This window comes from Trachypithecus francoisi, unplaced genomic scaffold, assembly GCF_009764315.1.
Source record: "Trachypithecus francoisi isolate TF-2019V2 unplaced genomic scaffold, Tfra_2.0 Lachesis_group3, whole genome shotgun sequence".
NCBI classification, from domain to species: Eukaryota; Metazoa; Chordata; class Mammalia; order Primates; family Cercopithecidae; genus Trachypithecus; species Trachypithecus francoisi.
The window spans coordinates 76340377-76360231 of record NW_022681468.1 but is presented as its reverse complement, the minus strand read 5'-3'; the positions used below and the strand labels follow the sequence as shown (position 1 = coordinate 76360231).

The 19855-nt window shown below is 35.4% G+C and overlaps 1 protein-coding gene across 2 annotated transcripts in view; it reads right to left on the bottom strand.

The window, feature by feature from the left end:
• Positions 1 to 19855, bottom strand: part of PRKD1 (protein kinase D1) — a 362671-nt gene that overhangs the window by 137564 nt on the left and 205252 nt on the right. For both annotated transcript variants that reach the window (XM_033188361.1, XM_033188362.1), the window contains exon 2: positions 13121 to 13259. In XM_033188361.1, coding sequence (XP_033044252.1) covers positions 13121 to 13259 — 139 coding nt within the window. The remainder of the gene's footprint in view (positions 1 to 13120; positions 13260 to 19855) is intronic.

Here is a 19855-nt window from a genome sequence, read left to right as displayed (position 1 = left end):
GAAGCTATTTGGTATATTTATGTGTCAACTTTAAGCCTGAAGTCAGCACTGGTAGCAGACTGTAGATGTCTTGAATGTTAAAAAAGTGAAGGTACAAATACATTCTGGTGTAGCATTGCTCTTTTCAAATACATTTTTCTATTTTATTCCTCTATACTGGCATAATGAATAGTGCTATTGCTGTTTAAGACTTAAAACAGCTGCATTTCTAATTTTGGCAGATTATGAGGGATTTTTATATGGGTTGCATGTTAAAAGCAAATAAATGACATGCCAACCAGCAGAATGAGAGTGCTGGGCAGATGGTGGCATGGCTGAGTTATTGAACTGAAGTGTTATGTGCCACCAATCATGGAACAAAAGGAATATCTGGCAGCTTTTCAAGTGAAGCCCAATCTTTTACCTCCAACAAAAATAATTAATGTCCATGAAGTCTTCAGATAGCCATTTAGTAGCCATTCTCCAATTGGCTTTGTTAATGTAGGCAGCTTTCAATGACTTTTAATGATCATTGATCTTGAGGGTATGAAATATTCTGCCTTTCCTTCCTTTCCTCCTCCAGGATCTTTTGTCATGTGTGTGTGTGTTGAGGGGGGCGGTGGTGTGTGTGTGTGTGTGTGTGTGTACACAGAGAAAGAGAGAACTGAATATGAAAATAAAGTATTTGTTATGATTTTTCAACACTGCATAGGAAGAAATCAAAAGGCATTCCAATATGACCTCTTAGTAAAAAAGAGCATCTATCCACATAAAACCATAAAACAATCTTGATCGATATTGACCTTCATTGACCAATCCTGATTAATACATTTTTAAACCTGCATTCAGAATGCCACTACGTACATTTATCCAAAATCTAGATGATTCGTTTGTGAATAAACATCAAGGAATTCACCAAAGAAAGATCTGGTCTTTAAGAGCAGGTTTTTATATGACTCAAGGCAGCTTATGAAGCATAAAAATAAAGTTATATGACTGTTTTTTAAATGGATATTCTAGAATTTATATACTTAACCAAATGTTGTCTTTTCTAACTGAGACAACATCCATTGTCAGTTACTGACATTTTATTATATTTTGTATGTTTCTGTAAGCCACCAAAACTTACACCATGCATTTTGGGAAAATATGAGATAAAACAGGGAAACAAAGCCATTCATAAATGGTATTAATAGGCTATATATTTTATCATAATACTGTATTGCTCTTCCTGATCTATTTCTTTTTCTCTTTTCTACTTTCCCTGTATCCTTTCTTTCTAGGATGATTTTACAAAATCCTTATGTCCTAAGCAATGTGCTCGATACTTTACATCATAACCATGATCAATTCTCAGTTTGCAGATCAGGAAACTGTGGTACTCAAACACTAAATAATTTTCCTAATGCCACACAGCTAGTAAACACAGCAGCTACTGAAATTAAACTCAGGCAGGTTACTTCTAGACCTGTTCTTTTCATCAGTAGGGTATGCTATGTAGCACAGAATTAAATAAGATACAGAAAATTTAAAACCCTGGAGAAATTGGGAATTATGCCAAATACAACAAGTTAGTATAATAAAAGAAATGCAGTATTAACTTATACCATTATTAAAAACAGTCTACAAATTAGATTTGAGAGTCCAAAACCAAAGCAAAAACAAACATTAGATGTAATAAAAGTAATATTTCTCATAAAATAGAGCTGTTTGGGGTACTAAGGTATGAGGAATTTGTGCTGTAAGGAAATCACTGGGTGATATAGTAAACAATTTCTTCCACGAGACTTCCACAATATGCTTCCACAATAAATATGGGCGAAGGATATGAACAGACACTTTTCAAAAGAAGACATTTATGCAGCCAACAAACATGAAAAAATGCTCATCATCACTGGTCATTAGAGAAATGCAAATCAAAAACCACAATGAGATACCATCTCACACCGGTTAGAATGGCGATCATTAAAAAGTCAGGAAACAACAGGTGCTGGAGAGGATGTGGAGAAATAGGAATGCTCTCACACTGTTGATGGGACTGTAAATTAGTTCAAGGATTGTGGAAGACAGTGTGGTGATTCCTCAAGGATCTAGAACTAGAAATATCATTTGACCCAGCAATCCCTTTATTGGATATATACCCAAAGGATTACAAATCATTCTACTATAAAGACACATGCACACGTATGTTTATTGTGGCACTGTTCATAATAGCAAAGACTTGGAACCAACCCAAATGCCCATCAATGAGAGATTGGATAAAGAAAATGTGGCACATATACACCATGGAATACTATGCAGCCATAAAAAAGGATGAGTTCACATCCTTTGCAGGGACATGGATGCAACTGGAAACCATCACTCTCAGCAAACTAACACAAGAACAGAAAACCAAACACCGCATGTTCTCACTCATAAGTGGGAGTTGAACAATGAGAACACACGCGCACAGGGAGGGGAACATCACACCCTGGGGCCTGTTGGGGGATGGGGGGCTTGGGGAGGGATAACATTAGGAGAAATACCTAACATAGATGATGGATTGATGGGTGCGGCAATCCACCATGGCACATGTATACCTATGTAACAAACCTGCATGTTCTGCACATGTACCCCAGAACTTAAAGTATAATTTAAAAAATAAAAATAAATAATAAAATAAATAAATAAATATGCTACTGAAATTTACAAGTGTGTTATTTATAACCTCATTCAATATGTTACATTGAAGGTCATTTTAGTAAAAGTATTTCTGCAGGCTGTGCATGTGTGTAAACAGTGTGATCCAGGTTTGTACCCTCTTTGGAGTGAAATTTGATTTATCTAGTTGCTCTGTCCAACAGAACTTTTTTCAGGTAGTGAAAATGTTCTATATCAATATGGCAGCTATTAGCCACATGTCTCTATTGAACACGTGAAATGTGGCTATTGTGACTTAGACGTAAATAGTCACATATGGTTTAAAGCTACCACACTGAACAGTGCAGACCTAGATAAATGGTTGCACTGCATATCTCTCAGCCAATTCTCATCAGTGGAATTTCATACTTTTGTAACAAATAGACAAAATAAAAACCCAAACATTGTTATTCTCTAGTTTAAGCCTCAAGCACAAGAAATTTGTGCTGTCCAACTCAGCAGAAAACCAAAGGTTTTTTCAAACATTCTAACTAAAAACAAATCCTATCACCTCTTTATTGAAGTGAGCCAAAATAATCCCTCTTTGCAAGATACTGTAATTGCCTAAAACATTTTTCATAATATTGTCAGATTCTATAACTCATACATTTCATTATATCCTATGTGTCAAGCTTTCATTTTTGACATGGATTATGATATTTTTGAAAATAAACCCCAAATAATCCAGAATCAAATTTAGTAAATAAGCCACATGTGTTTTAGAAGCCAATTTATACAAAAAGACAAAAATAACAAGCTAATGCCTTACTATGTATTTTTTAGAATGATTCTTAATATCTCAAGTCCTGTTGTGCCATCAAGGCCCTAACATGGCACTTACGTAAATTAGACCAGACCATTAAACTTCCATTCTAAGAAGCAAATATAAGGAATTTTTAGCCTCACAGTAACCAGAGAATAGAGACGAAAGTCCCCTTTGTGTGGTTTTCATTGCCCTCATGTTCTTTTCCTGTTTACATGGGTGACAGTTATAATACTCTCTTCAATTAGCACAGTAATAGATGAAAAGAGAAGAGCAGGAGAAACAAGAATTACTGGCTGAAAATCCACTTGCCAGATGTTGAGGAACTAGGCCTTAGGCTAATTCTATGTGAAGAGAGGAGCTTGATATGTTCTTCCATGAAAACCACAGCATGTACTGCTGACAGAGATCTATGGAGATTTCGAATCCAGTTCTGGAGCACATGACTCAACTTTTTCTGTAGGTCTTGCCGGCTGACCCTTAGGTAGGAACAGCTGTTCTGCTAAATGGATAAAACTACAGAGCTCTAATATGGGTAGGAGGAGGGGAAGAAGGAACAGCAGGAGAGGTCAGCCAGCCCTCAAGATACCAATCCTCTTTCCTTCCAGACTCTTGAAATAGGCCAGAGCCCAAGGCCATCTTCAGGGCCACCTCTTAGGAGCTGTAACGAAGATATGAAACACAGAGGCTCCAGAAAGGAAAAGACAATGAATAAATTGATGCAGTCAAATGAGATGAGAACTGGGGGATACATCAAAAAGGAGTAACTACTGAATATATCTCAGAAAGCAAGCAAGAATATTTAGGAAGAAAAGAGCAATGGCTGGAAAAACTGATTCACTGAAGAGTGAATTTAGTACAACAGCAAATGGGGTTATTTGGTCATGGTGATGAACACAATCCAAGAGTCATAGAAATTAGGAAAACAATTGGTATTCCATGAATTAAGTATAATTTTGCTTGAGAAATACTGTGAAAGAAACTGCAATGTTTGAAAACAGGACTTTTAAAAATAAACAATTTTCTAAAAGATATTTTTTGACAATATTTAGGTGGTAACAAGAGTCCAGAAAAAAAAAGAATTAATCAGATGATAATATTAATTTTACCAATAGATTATGTCAAGAAGAACTAATGGTAGACACTAAAATTCAATTCCTATACAAAAACATTAACTTTTGGATATTATATATAGGACATCAATTTAATTATTCATGTATTTGCTAGCTTGTACATTTCACTGATTTAAGGATTCCTTCTTTCACTCAATAAATAGATATCGATTGCATGTGATATACCAGATCCCAAAGATTCAAATATTAAAACAAATCATTCCTATTTCAAGAAATGTGTAGTGTAGTGGGCTGGAGGTGGGGTGAGAGGATTGAGTACTTTACATTTGGCAACCATCTTGTGAAATGCTTTATATTTATTCTCATGAATTCTACAGACCAACCATGTATTGGAGATACTGTTAATGCTATTTTACAGCAGATGGATCAAGATTCAGGGAAATGAGGTGGACTTGCTGAACATTATATAAGAAATAAATGACAACTCTGGGACTGAAACCAAAGTATTGACTGAAAATCAGCTACTTATGAAATTGAAGCTATGTGGAGATATAACATAAATATGATGCATATTTCTGAGTTAATATATGTGAAGTCCTTGGAACAGTGCATAACAACATATTATAAATGCTATATGTCCTTATATTACCATCACTATTGCTACTATTATTGCTAAAAGAACAATATGTGGCAAGAAATATTATTTATTTAAAAGTATACAGCATGAAGAATATAATGCAGCAGAATGGAAAATGTGCATAAAATTTTCATATGAAATAAAAGGCTTCAAAAGACTTTTCACTTCGGGGTTTGTCTTATTCCCCAATTGACCTGGACTGAATTTCCAGCACTATTGTGTCATTGCTGTTCCATCTCCTCCCTGGAGAATCCACTTTATAAGGAGATAAATAACCAAGAAAACTATCAAAGTGAGGAAGAAGTGCTCCAAGCGCAATATCCCTACTGAAGTCACAAGTAGGGAAAAGTGGGAGTCTATGGAAACATTCCAACCTGCTTGCTGTCTGCATTCTCTTCTCTGAGAAAATGGTTTAGTGTGGCACAAAGAAATTAAAACCATGTTGATAGAGTTAGGCTTTGTGTCCCCACCCGAATCTTATCTTGAATTGTAATCCCCACGTGTCGAGGGAGGGAAGTGGTTAAATTATGCAGGTGGTTTTCCCCATGCTGTTCTCATGATAGTGAGTGAATTCTCACAAGATCTGACGGTTTTACAGACGGTAGTTTTCCCTGAGCTCTCACAGGTACGTCTGCTACTGCCATGTGAAGAAGGTCCTTGCTTCCCCTTCTCCTTCTGCCATGATTGCAGGTTTCCTGAGCCCTCCCCAACCATGTGGAACTGTGAGTCAATTAAGCATCTTTTCTTTATAAATTACCCAGTCTCATGTAGTGTCTTTATAGCAGTGTGAAAATGGACTAATACACAGGTTTACTTGAAAGATAAGAATGGAAAGAGAATATTAACAGTCATAAAAAGGAAATGTTGAAGACACATTTAACATAAGCCATACTTGGGAGAAAAGAGAAATGATGTATATTTTCACATTTAAAGTTTCCACTGTTACGAAACCACCTGCAAAGATAATTGCAACTGAAGTTAGATAAGAGTTGGCTCCATTCAGCCTGTAACACTAGTACAAACACAAAGAAATATAAATTGAGCATTGAAGACCAGGTCTTATAAAACCTTAATTGCCCAAGGAGTAGTAGGGCTGAGAAGGTGTTGCCTATAATTAATTCTGCTTTCTTAAAAGCAAACAAACAAAAACTATATCTATGTAATGTACTCTTGACGAAATAATACAGTGACTTAATATATCACTCTTGGGGTTTTTATCTTCTGCCTAAATTTCAGAGAAGATAAAATATTGCTACATTGCTAACCAATGTTTTATATGTAAGAGAAATTAATATAACTGGTACAATGCTATACAAAGTCAGTAATTTGTACCTTCTATAAAAGAAAAAAGAAGCTTAATAAAATGTTGTTACCACATATTTTTTTTCTGGTTTCTGGTTTAGGCACTGAATCTTAGTAAGAGAAAAACACGCTTATAAGGATTTCTTAAATATAGTGACCCTAAGACACTATTTCCATTTTGATCAGAATTGTGAACTCATGACGGGATCCTGGTGATGCAGTGGCACTGTTATACTGCTTTATATTTTGTATTATAACTATAGAGAAGAAGCTTCAGGGTTTCTTAACCTCATTAAAGTTTGAGTATATGAATTAAATACTTACATTTTTATGAGGAAGAGGATAATAATGGTCTATGATAAACATCATCTCAATGGTTCCTGAAGCTCACTGCTACCTTTGCTGTTACAAATATCATCAATGGTCCCTGAAATATAAACTCATACTGTAGTAGGAATTCTTTGAACAAGTCCTCAACTATTTCTGCTTACTTGTTCAAATTCAAAGGGCTAAATGGTATTGAAATGGTATTAATAGTGACTAAACACTTAGATTCAGACTCTGTTGTTACTCCTACTATCTGCAGGACATAGGCAAGTTACAATTTATATTCTATAGCTTCAAATATCTGACTTCTCTACTTTCCAGAGTCATTGTGAAGGAAACAAATTACTTATATAAACTGCTTCAAAAACCTGTGATATTATGTAAGCAAAGATTTCATGCTTCCTAACTCCTACTTTTCTATGGCTCAGATCTTCTGTGTAGAGAGACTGGATCATCCTCTCAGACAATTTCTTCCATGGTCATAATCCAGAGGAGTATCTCTAGAGTGGCCTGCTGAACCAGGACTCACCAGATGCTCAGAGAGGGGAAAAAGTATTCCATGAGAAAGTGAACTTGGGCATGATTTTGGAGAGTTATGCTTCATATTAGCATGCATCAAAGGTCTGAAGATTCTTGCAGCAAATAATTCCTTTAAAGTTGTTTAGTCCAACATTTCCCAAAGTTAACAGACCAGGATTCCCTTTTGTGGGATGTTTAATAAGCATACACATCACATTTAAAGGCTGCTTAGAGTGTGAGGAGAAGAAACAATCTTAATAGTTTGCATTTATTGTGGAGTTGCTGTGTATAAAAACTGTCTGAGGTGCTTTACAAGCAATAATTTATTTTAATTTATGTAAACACCTTACAATATAGGTGCTAGGGTTATCCCCATTTTACAGATGAGGAAACGTGGGCACAGAATGATTACACGTCTTGGCAATGCTGTAAGTAGTGAAGAATAGAAAAAGGATATGAACTCAGATGTTCTGGCCTTGGAAATTATACTCTATCCTCATGCCTAATGCTTTATTTCCAGAATGAAAACAAAAATAGAATGCATGTAATATTATCACTGTATGATACTTTCATCTAGTAGAAGCTTTTTGTTTGATTAAAAAACAAACAAACAAAAAAATCCTGAAGCCCAAGCCAGGCGCTGCGGCTCACACCTGTAATCCCAGCACTTTGGGAGGCTGAGATGGGCGGATCACAAGGTCAGGAGTTCAAGACCAGCCTGGCCAATATGGTGAAACCCTGTCTCCACTAAAAATACAAAAATTAGCCGGGTGTGGTGGCGTGTGCCTGTAATCCCAGCTACTCTGGAGGCTGAGGCAGGAGAATTGCTTGAACCCGGGAGGCGGAGGTTGCAGTGAGCCAAGATAGAGACACTGCACTCCAGCCTGGGTGACAGAGCAAGACTCTGCCTCAAAAAAAAAAAAAAAAAATCCTGAAGCTCAAAGGTTTTGCAATGTGTACAAAATTATGAAGAAAATCAATGGTACTACCCTCCTGAGAAATTAGTTCTTCAGCCCCTCAGATAAGTACCTGAACCATTTGGCAAACACATTGAACAATGTATGAGGGCAAGACTTGGGGTGGGCTAAAGGAAATGCCATCACACTCTCACAATGCTGTAGCTCTCCTGAGAGTTCTATTCATTTTTTCATTCCTCCTTCATCAACTCCATCAAAAACGGTTATTATGTTTGTTTAATTTTACTTCTAAAATATTTCTTGACCTCTCTGCCTCATTTTCAGCTCTTCCGTCATGGCCCGAGAATAGGCCCACACCTCTTCTGCCTGGACTACAGTGCCAGCTCTCTAATGAGGCTCCCTTCTCTTGATAGTGAGGACCTAATAACTAACTACATGTGAAAACAGCTTTTTGTAAAAGTTATAATACAAGATAATCTACTGTAAATCTATAATGAAAGAAGCCCAAGAAAAACATTTACTTTTTAACCTTAAATGTAAGAAGGAAAGATTCAACATTTATCTCTCAAACTTTTAATACTGTGACTTTATTTGAGGAATTCTAGTAGTCCTTTTCTAGTCTCTACTTAATGACCTACACGATCCATACACATATGTACATAAACACACACATATACACACTGATAATTATTAGAGATAAAGCCAAAATCAACCAAACAGAGTTTGAGTCACGTAAATGTAGTCCTGTTACTAATTTGTTTGCTAAGGCTGAATTATCAGGATTTGATAGAGGCCCATCAAGAAGAAGGCTTCAAATACATTACATAACCTTGATTTTACAGTTCAGTACCATACACTTGAACTTGACTTTGGCTTTGGTAAAAAAAAATTTCCATGTTCAGTGTTTTCCTACTTGGTAACAATAGTAAGAATGCTAGTCCTTTGTTTAACACACAAAGAGAATTTGCCAGGAGTGGGGCTAGGTGGGGTAGGGAACTTTCACGCAGCTGTTATTTTTTTCCTCAATAACCCAATCCATTTACTCATGAGCAATCTTTTCCTGGCTTACTGTGTTTAAATGTACTAGCTCACACTAGTCATGTTTTTCAAAACGAAAGGGAGGGAGAAAAAAATCAGCAAATTAGCCAGAAGCAGCTTGGTTAGTTTCCACTCCCAAAGCAGTTAGAAGATGATGAAAAGTCTGAGCAGAAAATGATATAAGCAAAGAAAAAAAAAATCTTGATGTTGTCTGAAGAAACAAAATTAACCTTGAAATTTTTCCCATTTTTTTCTCTCATTTTTACTGCAGTCCTATGTCAGAAAATGTTCCTGCTGGTAGGGTTAAGTATAAAAACAACCAGGTTATGTTTATGTTAAACTACAGAGTAAAATTTAATTTGTGATAAGGAAAAGAAAGTTTGGATAAATAAAATTTAACAGTAAAACTACAGGGCTTCAGAAGGAAAATGTCCACAGCTTGTTTACTCCTTTACCCACTGCAGTTTTGGTGAAACTGATGCTTAACTACACCTCCAGGAAACAGCATATATCCCAGGGCAATCAGCACCCTTCCTGGGACTGGGTCAGGAATGAGTATGTAATCCAAGCTCCCCTGCACTTATGGCCTGAAGTGTCCTTGCTGCTATCACTTGCCTTGCCTCAAATTATAACATGGTACAATGCTGCTCACTTGATAGGCCCTAATTTCTCTTATGTGGGCCAAAAGAATGCATAGCAAGAAGACTTGAAGTTCAGCTTATTTTTGAAGATATATCTATAAATAATATTTTACAACAAATCGATATTTTTATAAAATGTTCTATATGTGGTAACTTTATTCTCATAGCCAGTAGTTAATATGTGAACTTATACATATTTATTGAGAACTGCATATCTATGGATAACAAAAGGATGAGGTGGGGAAAATATTGCTGAACAATGGTTAGGCCAGGTGCATGTTGGATCTGCATTTACTCAGGTAGGCTGGGAACTGTGTGCCCTAGGTGGCTCAGGAAAAGAATGACAAAAATGGGTGGTAAAGTAATACAGATTACTAACAGGTATTATAGGCCCTGCCCGGGTATACACAGTGACTGAAACTTCATCAAAGTGTAGTGTAAGACATGAATATAATAAGCCGCATGCTATGTGAGAAAAAAGAAATAGAAAAATATAGTCAAAAATGGTAGGGAGTTAATGATTAAAATACAGTGAAAAAGACAGGGAACAGGAATGTGTACTCGGTAGAGATGGACAAGATGGACAGGCTAGAGTAGGAGAAGAGGAGTGCTACCAAGTGGAGATTTTGAAGCTGGGGCCTTGTCTTATTGGTGAAGTCAGGAATGGCACTATGGGTGACTGATAACAAAAATAAGCAATAAGGAATCTGAGGAATCATGAACATGAATGTTAACAAAACCAAGGATGAATGAATGGGTACTTAAAATGGAAAGTAAGATTAGAAATCTGACACCGATTATTGCCATATTTAAGTGGAAATGAGTCTTCAAGGAAAATAAATCACTTCACTGCAAAGAAGATGACATAAATAATTAAATGGCAATGAGAAATCAGAAGAGGGCCATATCACTCAACTCCTCAACTAAGAGTGGAGGAAAATAAGAGGCAAAGCCTCTTGGAAATGGGACATCACCTTCAGGAGAGTCAGGATGCAAGGAAGACATAAAGACTGGGAAAAAGAAAGGCATTTGATCACAATAGACTCAGGGCCTAAAAAGGCTAAAGGAAAAGAGATGAGATATGAGTAAGAAATAGAGTTGTAATACAGGGTGGTGGAATGGTTTAAAAAAACTATCGTAAACATAAACATTTATTCAGCAAATCACAATGTTAAGCAATAGAATGGGAGAGGAACTGGGAGAACACTGCTGCCGATGGTTACGGGAAAGCGCAGGCGATCTAAACATAATTGTGTGTGTGTGCAATTGATATACATAATTGAATAATTTAAAGGGTCAATGACCTTGAGAAAATGGCACTATGTCATTCAAAACTAGAATTAAACTGTTACAGAATAACTCCTTTTAAATACCAGCAAAATAGCTGGTAAGAATAAGGGAGCCCTTCTGGAGTCTGGTGCTGGAAAAGCAGGTAAGGAAATGGGCTGTTCTTAAATGCCCTGTCAACAACTGTGGCCAGGAAAACAGGAGAGATGGAACATAAAGGGTAGATGGCAGGGGAGGTGGGGCATACGCACAATGAAGTTCTCAATTTGCAAAGATGGGAGATGAAAAGCAGAAAGCTGTTCTCATGCAGCAAGGGAATTCTAGAGGGCTATATCAGGTCAACACAAGGGAACAGCAGGTCTGGCTCATTAATGCTGGGATAATATGCAAATAAGCAGTCCTCTCCTACATAAATACACCCACACACAGGTTGCATTCAATCTGTCTGCTACTACTCTAAAGTGCTTGATAACAAAAGTAAAATGGAAAGAACAATGCATTATATTTAGAAATGCAATTTTAAAAATCCTCATATATTTCTGGACATTGACACAAGGCAAAAGGACTCATAAAACATATTACATTATTTACAAAGCAGCCTAGCTATGAGTTTAATATGAATTATGGCAAGAACTGATCCAGTGCATGATTTCTCTGAATAATTAATTTAGTGTTCAGAAACAGGAAACTTAGAAAACAACATGTCTAGTCCGTAGTTTTGAGAGGTCAGGTGCAGTAAGCAAATGTCAAAAGAGCCAAAGGAAAGGAAAAAGGAAAACCCAGACAAAGCAAGTGACTTCTTCAAAAAAAATTAATAAAAAGCCATCAAAGCTTTTGCTTTTTTAGTTTGTTTATTTAACAACTGGCAACCCTATAGACAACAGAAAAATAATTACTTTTATCTAGCAAAAAAGTTGTTTTATAGGATCCATCTACACAATGAAACTGTGGCAATCCCAGGATCTCACACAACTGTAGGCAACCAATAAAGATAAAAAGATAACTAGACTGAATCAAAGCAAAGTGAATAAAACAAAGATAAATTGAATTATAAACAGTGCATCCAATTACAGGGCTCTGAACAAGCTGAGGAACTTGAGGAAATAAAGTTGAGACTCTATAATGCTACTGAACTTCCTTTATTCAAAGAGATGGTAAACAAAGAAGTCAGGAGAGGAGAAAAGAGCAAGTCAATCCAAGTTTCTCAATAATTATTATCTTTTTAACAAAAGTTAACAATAAAAATTTGGACACATTATCATTGCATTGAGTATCACTGCAAGGATCTCCACTCTAGCTGTTGTTCTCTGGTGCTTTTTAAGAAAGTTAAATATATCCTTTTTTTTTTCTGTTTGGATAGGCACAGTCCTATTACTAACTGCTAAATCCTAAACAAGAAATACAAATGTGAGCAGAGGCAAATGTAGCCATTTCTCAGGGACTGAGTTAACTAGAGTCACATGGCATGACCTGACCTGCTCTAACTCCTGGGCTCTAACTCCTTGGTCTTGGCTTACCTCACAGCTACTGGACTTTTGACCTTAGTAAGTCAATGGCTTCTTAGCCCTGGTGTTACTTCTTGGCTTCCACACACACTGTACATTTGCAGCCCTGACGGCTAATTTATCTTCACTGTTGGTGAGTTTCTTGTTTGCTTTTGCTGCTGTCCAAATGATTCAAGGTGCTGAATGACGCCATCTGTACATTGCCAGAGGTTGAGAGGGGGCTGGGAGGAAACGTTAAGTCAAGAGACATGATTGGAGCAGTACTGGGTATGGACACAGCCAATTAAAGGGAAACCTTTTGTTTCCCTTTTTCATGTGGACAGAGCTCCAACATCTCCTCTTGGAGCTGAGTTTGAGATACGCTTTTTATGTTTCCTTAAAAACATATGCCCAAGAATTCTTCAAATACAACTTCTAATCTACGGATAAAGAAAAAGTATAAAAGTATACTACCTGACAAGACCACTTCAATAAGATCGCCTTCCTGGATATCACTGGCCGTTTTCACCAGCTGAAGGATGTTTTCAGAGGTAGGGTCATGACGAAAAAGCAGGATCTTATCATACATTCCATAGAAACCACATTCAGGGAACTGCAAATACAAATACCATGAGAGTGTAAATGTCAAAATCCTTTCAAATATTTTGTTTTAAATATTTCAGGGCACAAATACAAGCTCATTAGAAAAGTTCAAAGTATCTAGATCATTAAAAAAATTTTAATTAAAAAATAAATAAATGGTAGAGTTGATACTGGGAAGACTCCAAATCAGAAGGAAAGAAATCACATGGATCATGGGGGCAGTAATGGTCAAGTGGTTTTCTAATTAGAGAGCAAGAAAACAAGAGAATATGAGATAAGATTAAAATAAGTTCTGGCAGTAAAGTGGTTAAGAAATATAGGTGGGAAGAGGTGTACACCTTCCCATGATTTAGAGCAATCCAATAACATAAAAAATGGGAGTCGCTTTACTCCAATTCTATTACACATAATAATGGCAATTTGTTTGCAAAAAACTGGGTCTGTCTGCTTTGGCATGTTCAAAAATAAGAGATGACTCAATAAATCTAAACATATTCTGTATGTGAGCAGTAGCATTATCTAGGTCCTTTGATCAGGAGACCAGGGGAGGCAACCCACCTCTCCCTTCTGCTGTCCCTACTACATTCCATTCCATTTGGTTTTCATGCAGTCTGTCAATCCACAATCTCATGAGTAGTGTAAGAAAAGGTCCATCTGCACAGCATGGGGGGTTTTTGTTAAAGCAAACAACCTAGGCTAATTCATTATGTGAAAAGGGCCCTTTTCTTGTAATGACTTTTTCACACAATTATTGAAGAATGCTATTGCTGCCATAAATTGACATTTGTAATGCAGCGGGAAAAGATGCAAACTCAGGGAAAAAGAAAATCATCTTTCTTCATCCTGGAACTGATGACAGATCTGACACTTATGTCAATATAGGTGGACTTTAAGAAGCTACTGTCGGGGAGAAATGTCCAGAATCTAATACCTTCTGGAGATAAAAAACAATACATTCTAAACCTCTCTTTCTTTTCCTTAGTCTTAGAATTAGGGGTTAAATTCACATGAATCATTTTGTATGAACTAAAAATAAATATAATGAGAACATCTTATTGCTCTTAGGAGTCAGTGCTGATGACCAGGCTTAAAACTATTTCTGCATGTCACTTAGTAAAGTTAACTTCCTTAAAAAAAACACAACAGCTGAAATGATGTCACTGCTTCCAGTGTGCTAATTAAAAGAATAAAAACTTAGTTCACTTTTTTTTTTTTAAGAACTATCTCCAATAATACTATTAGAGCACAAGGAAACAAAGGGAAAATAAAAATAACATTTTCTCCACTTTAAAAAACAATGGATACCTCATGTGCCATTTAAAAAATCAACTTCACTGAAGTATAAATGATGAATCTATGAGTTTTGACAAATATAACTACCCATATAACCAAAATCACAACCAAGCCATGAGACATTTCCATCAACCCCAAAAGTTTTATTGCAATCTATGCAACCCACAATCTTAACCTCAGGCACAGATCTACTTTCTGTCACCCTAGTTTACCTTGTCTGGCATAGAATTTCATGTAAATGAAATCATACAATATGTTATATGTACTCTTTTCTGGCTGGCTTTTTTTGCTTATTATAAAGTTTTTGAGATTCATACATACATTTGAGTTCTTTCTCCTTTTATTATGTATTAGTATTTCATTAAATGGATCTAACATAATTGTTTATCTGTTCACCCACAGAAGGACATTGTAGTCTTTTTTTTTCCAATTTGCAGCTATTACAAATAAAACTGCAATGAATATTATGTACAAGTGTTTCAGTGGGTACATGTTTCCGTTTCTTGTGGGTAAATACCCAGAAGCAGCATTATTGGGTCATATAATAAATTCATGTTTGAACTACATGTCTATCTTTAATAAATATAACGCCACATTTTATTTATTATTGTAGCTTTATCCTAAGCCTGCAATTCAGGTAGTGAGAGCCTTCCAATGTTTTTTCCTTTTCAAGATTGTTTTGGATATAGGACCGCTGAATTTCCATATACATTTTAGAAATGCTTTGTTGATTTCTACAACAAGTTGTGAATTTATAAAAAGCCCACTCTATCATGTATTTCTTTATAGACCATGCTTTTGCTAATACATCTTTGCATAACCAAATATAACACAGATTTTCTCCTATATTTTATTCTACAAATTGCATTATTTAAAATTTTACATTTGAGTCTATGATCTACTTCGAGGTAAGTTTTGAATAGGGCAAAATATATGGATTGAGGTTCTTTTTTTTTTGCATATTCTGGAAGATTTATAAGGACTTGGTATTATATCTTCCATAAATATTTGGTAGAATTCTCTGCTGAAGCCATGTAAGCCTGGATTTTCCTTTGCTGGAGGGCTTAAAACCTCATATTCAATATCTGTGTAGTACACTTTAGACTTCAATTTCCTCTTAAGTGACTTTCGGCTGTTTGTTTCTTTTCAGAAAACTATGCATTTCATCCAAGTTGTCAAATTTATTGGCATAAAGTTATTCATGTGATTCCCTTACTACCCTTTTAATGACTATCTAGTTTGTAGTGATATCTCTTCATTAATTTCTTACATCCTTTCTTTTTTGTTTGGTCTGGCAAGAAATTTGTCAATCTTATCAATTTTTCTTGTAATGAACCAGCTTTTGTTTCATGGAATTTTTCTCTTATTTTTCTATACTTAGTTTCACGGGTTTCTTTTCCTATCTTTATTATTTTCATTCTTTAACTTAACTTTAATTTGTTATTTTCTTCCTAGATTCTTATAGTGAAGCTTGTATTATTGATTTGAGACATTTGAGACTTAGTTCTAATATGACCATTTAATGCAATAAATATTTCAGCAATATTTCACAAATTTTGATAAAGCTGTGTCTTATTTTCTTTCAATTCAAAATATTTTCTATCACATCATATATAAAAATAAACTCAAAATAGATTACAGACATAAAGATAAGACCTAAAACTGTAAAATTACTAGAAGATGTGGTGACAGCTCCATGACATCGGTATGGGCAACGATTTTTTTTATATGACCTCAAAAGCACAAACAAAAAAAAAACAAATATAGACAAATGTTAAGATATCAAACTAAACAGCCTCTGCACAGCAAAGGAAACAATCAACAGAGTGAAGAGATCATCTGTGGAACAACCCAATGGCAAGAAAACAAATAATCCAATTAAGAAATAGGCAAAGGATCTGAATAGACATATCTCAAAAGAAGATGTACTAATGGCCAATAGGTATATAAAAAATAGACATTTCTCAAAAGAAGATATACAAATGGACAACAGGTATATGAAAAATTGCTCAGCATCAACAATCAGAGAAGTGCAAATTAAAAACACAATGAGATATTACCTCAACCCTGTTAAAATGGCTACTATAAAAACAAAATGAACAGATAACAAGTATTGATGAAAATATGGAGAAAAGAGAACCCTGCACACTCTGGGGAATGTAAATATGTACAGCTACTATAAAAACAGTATGGAGGTTCTTCAAAAAACTAAACATATAACTACCATATGATCCAGCAATCTGACTTCTGGGTATCCATAAGGAATATCTGGAAGAATTGAAATGAAGATCTCAAAGAGAAAACTGCATTCCCTTGTTCACTGCAGCATTATTCACAATAGCCAAGATATGGAATCAACCTTGTGTCCATCAATGAATAAATATATAAAGAAAATGTGGTGTATTGATACAGAATGGAATACCACTCAACTTCAGAAAGAAATATTAACATTTGGGACATGATTAAACCTGGAGAATAATATGCTAAGTGAAATAAGCCAGGCACATAAAAACAACTACCATATGTGGAATCTAAAAAACCTGAATGCATAAAAGCAGAGAGTAGAATAGTGGTTACCGGGGCTAAACGGTGGGTAAGAAATGGTCAGTGATGTTGGTAAAAGGATATAACATTTAAGTTAGGAGGAATAAGTTCAAGATATCTATTGTATAATGAGGTGACTATAGATAATAACACTATATTGTATTTTTCGAAAGTCACTAAGAGAGTAGAAAAATGTAAGTGTACTTACCACAAAAAAAGTAAGTATGTGAGGTATGCATATGTTAACTACCTTGATGTAGCCATTCCACAATGTATACACAGTTCAAAACACGATGTTGCATATGGTAAATATACATAAGTTTTGTCAACTAAAACAATTAATTAATTTTAAATATATGTAGTCTAAATTCCCTTGTAAATTTCTCTTTAACCCATGGGTTATTCAGAAGAGTGTTGTGTAATTTCCAAATACTCAAGAGATTTTTCCAGATATCTTTATGTTCTTAATTCCTCATTTAATTCTGTTAAGGTCCAAATTCTATTTTGCATAAATCTGACACTTTTACATTTCCTAAGATGTTTTATGGCCCAGGAGGTCAAACTTGGTGAATATTCTATGTGCATTTGAAAATAATGTGTATTCTGTTGTTGTTGGGTGGCAAGTTCTATAAATATCAATTAGATTAAGTTGATTGATAGTTTTTCAGATTTTCTATTTGCTTAATAATTTTCTGTTTGTTCTACAAATTAATGACAAATATTGATGTCTTCACATATACTTGTGGATTTTTTTTTCTCTTTTTCCTTTCAATTCTATTATTTGCTTTAGGTATTCTGAAGCTCTGCTCTTAGGTGTATAAACATGAAACTTGGTACATTTTCTTGAATAATTTATCCGTTTCATAATATGTGGTGTCCCTCTTTATATCTGGCATTATTTATTGTCCTTCATGAACATATAACCATTTTAAACTTCTAAGAATTAATATTTCCATGGCACTGTGTCATCATTCTTTTAATCCCTGTGTCTTTATAAAGTTGTTGTACACAACATATATATATATATCTCCCTCATCTTTTTGTGCAGTCTGACAATCTCTACCTTTTTTTTTTTTTTGAGACCAAGTCTCACTCTGTTGCCCAGGCTGGAGTGCAATGGTGTGATCTCGGCTCACAGCAAACTCCAACTCCTGGGTTCAAGTGATTCTCCTGCCTCTGCCTCCTGAGCAGCTGGGATTACAGGCATGCACACTACGCCCAGCTAATTTTTGTATTTTTAGTAGAGATAGGGTTTCACCATGTTGGCCAGGCTGTTCTTGAACTCCTGACCTTAGGTGATCCACTCACCTTTGCCTCCCAAAGTGCTGGGATTACAGGCATGAGCCATGGCACCCAGCCAACAATCTTTACCTTTTAACTTGTTTCTATCGTTTATATTTTAATGTATATGCAATTAAGGATACTATCTTATCAAATTTTTGTTTGTTACATCTTTTTTTTGTTACTTTTTTTCCTTTTCTATATTATTTGATATTATTTGTTGGTACTTTACTTCTTTTTATCTCCTCTCCTGGTTTATTACCCAGTTGTACTTCCTTGGATAATTATCCTATTTCACATACAATACAATGACCTTAAAACTGTATATTTCCATTTCTCCTCTTCCTTCCTTTATGTTATTTTTCTATGTCTTTTACATACACAAATGTTAGAAAAACCAAAATAGAATGGTATTTTTGCTTTAAATAATTAATTATCTTTAAAATAATTTTTAAAATAAAAAAGTATCTCATTTTGCTATTTCTGTCTCACTCTTTATGGATTTGTATAGATCCAGGTTTTTACATGGTATCATTTTCTTCAATCTGATGAATTTTCTTTAGTATTTCATATAAGCTGGATGGCAAACACTTTTCTCAGACTTTCTCTCTGAAAATTTTTATCTCATCTTTTTTTGGAAAGCTATTTTTGTTGTATATAGAGTTGTATGTTAATGTTTTTAGCTCCTTAAAATGTAATTCCCTTGTCTCCTGCTTTGAATTATTTCTGATGAGAAGTGTGCGTTATCTGTTCCCCCGTATGCAATGTTTTTTTTTTCCCTAATTATTTTACAGTTTTAATCTTCATCAATGACTTTAAACAATTTGATAGTGATGTGCCTTTAAGGTTTTTTTTTTTCCAGTTTATCTTGGTTGAGGTTCACTGTGCTTTGATCTATAGATTTATACATTTCATGACATTTAGAAAATTTTCACCATTGTTTTTGTCTTTAAGGGGGGTTCAGTTTGGATTATTTCTATTGCTATGCGTTCACTGATATTTTCTTTTCTTTTCTTTTCTTTTTTTTTGAGACAGAGTATCACTCTGTCACCCAGGCTGTAGTGCAGTGGCACAATCTTGGCTCACTGCAAGCTCCGTCTCCCGGGTTCATGCCATTTTGCTGCCTCAGCCTTCCAAGTAGCTGGGACTACAGGCGCCTGCCACCACGCCCAGCTAATTTTTCGTATTTTTAGTAGAGATCGGTTTTCACCATGTTAGCCAGGATGGTCTCGATCTCCTGGCCTCATGATCTGCCCACCTTGGCCTCCCAAAGTGCTGGGACTACAGGCGTGAGCCACCATGCCCGGCCAGTTTGCTGATATTTTCTACTATAATGTCTAATCTGCCATTTAAATATATGGTGTTAGTCAGTTCTCACGCTGCTATAAAGAAATACCTGAGGCTGGTTAATTTCTAAAGAAAAGAGGTTTAATTGACTCAGTTCAGCATGGCTTGGGAGGCCTCAGGAAATTTACAATCATGGCAAAG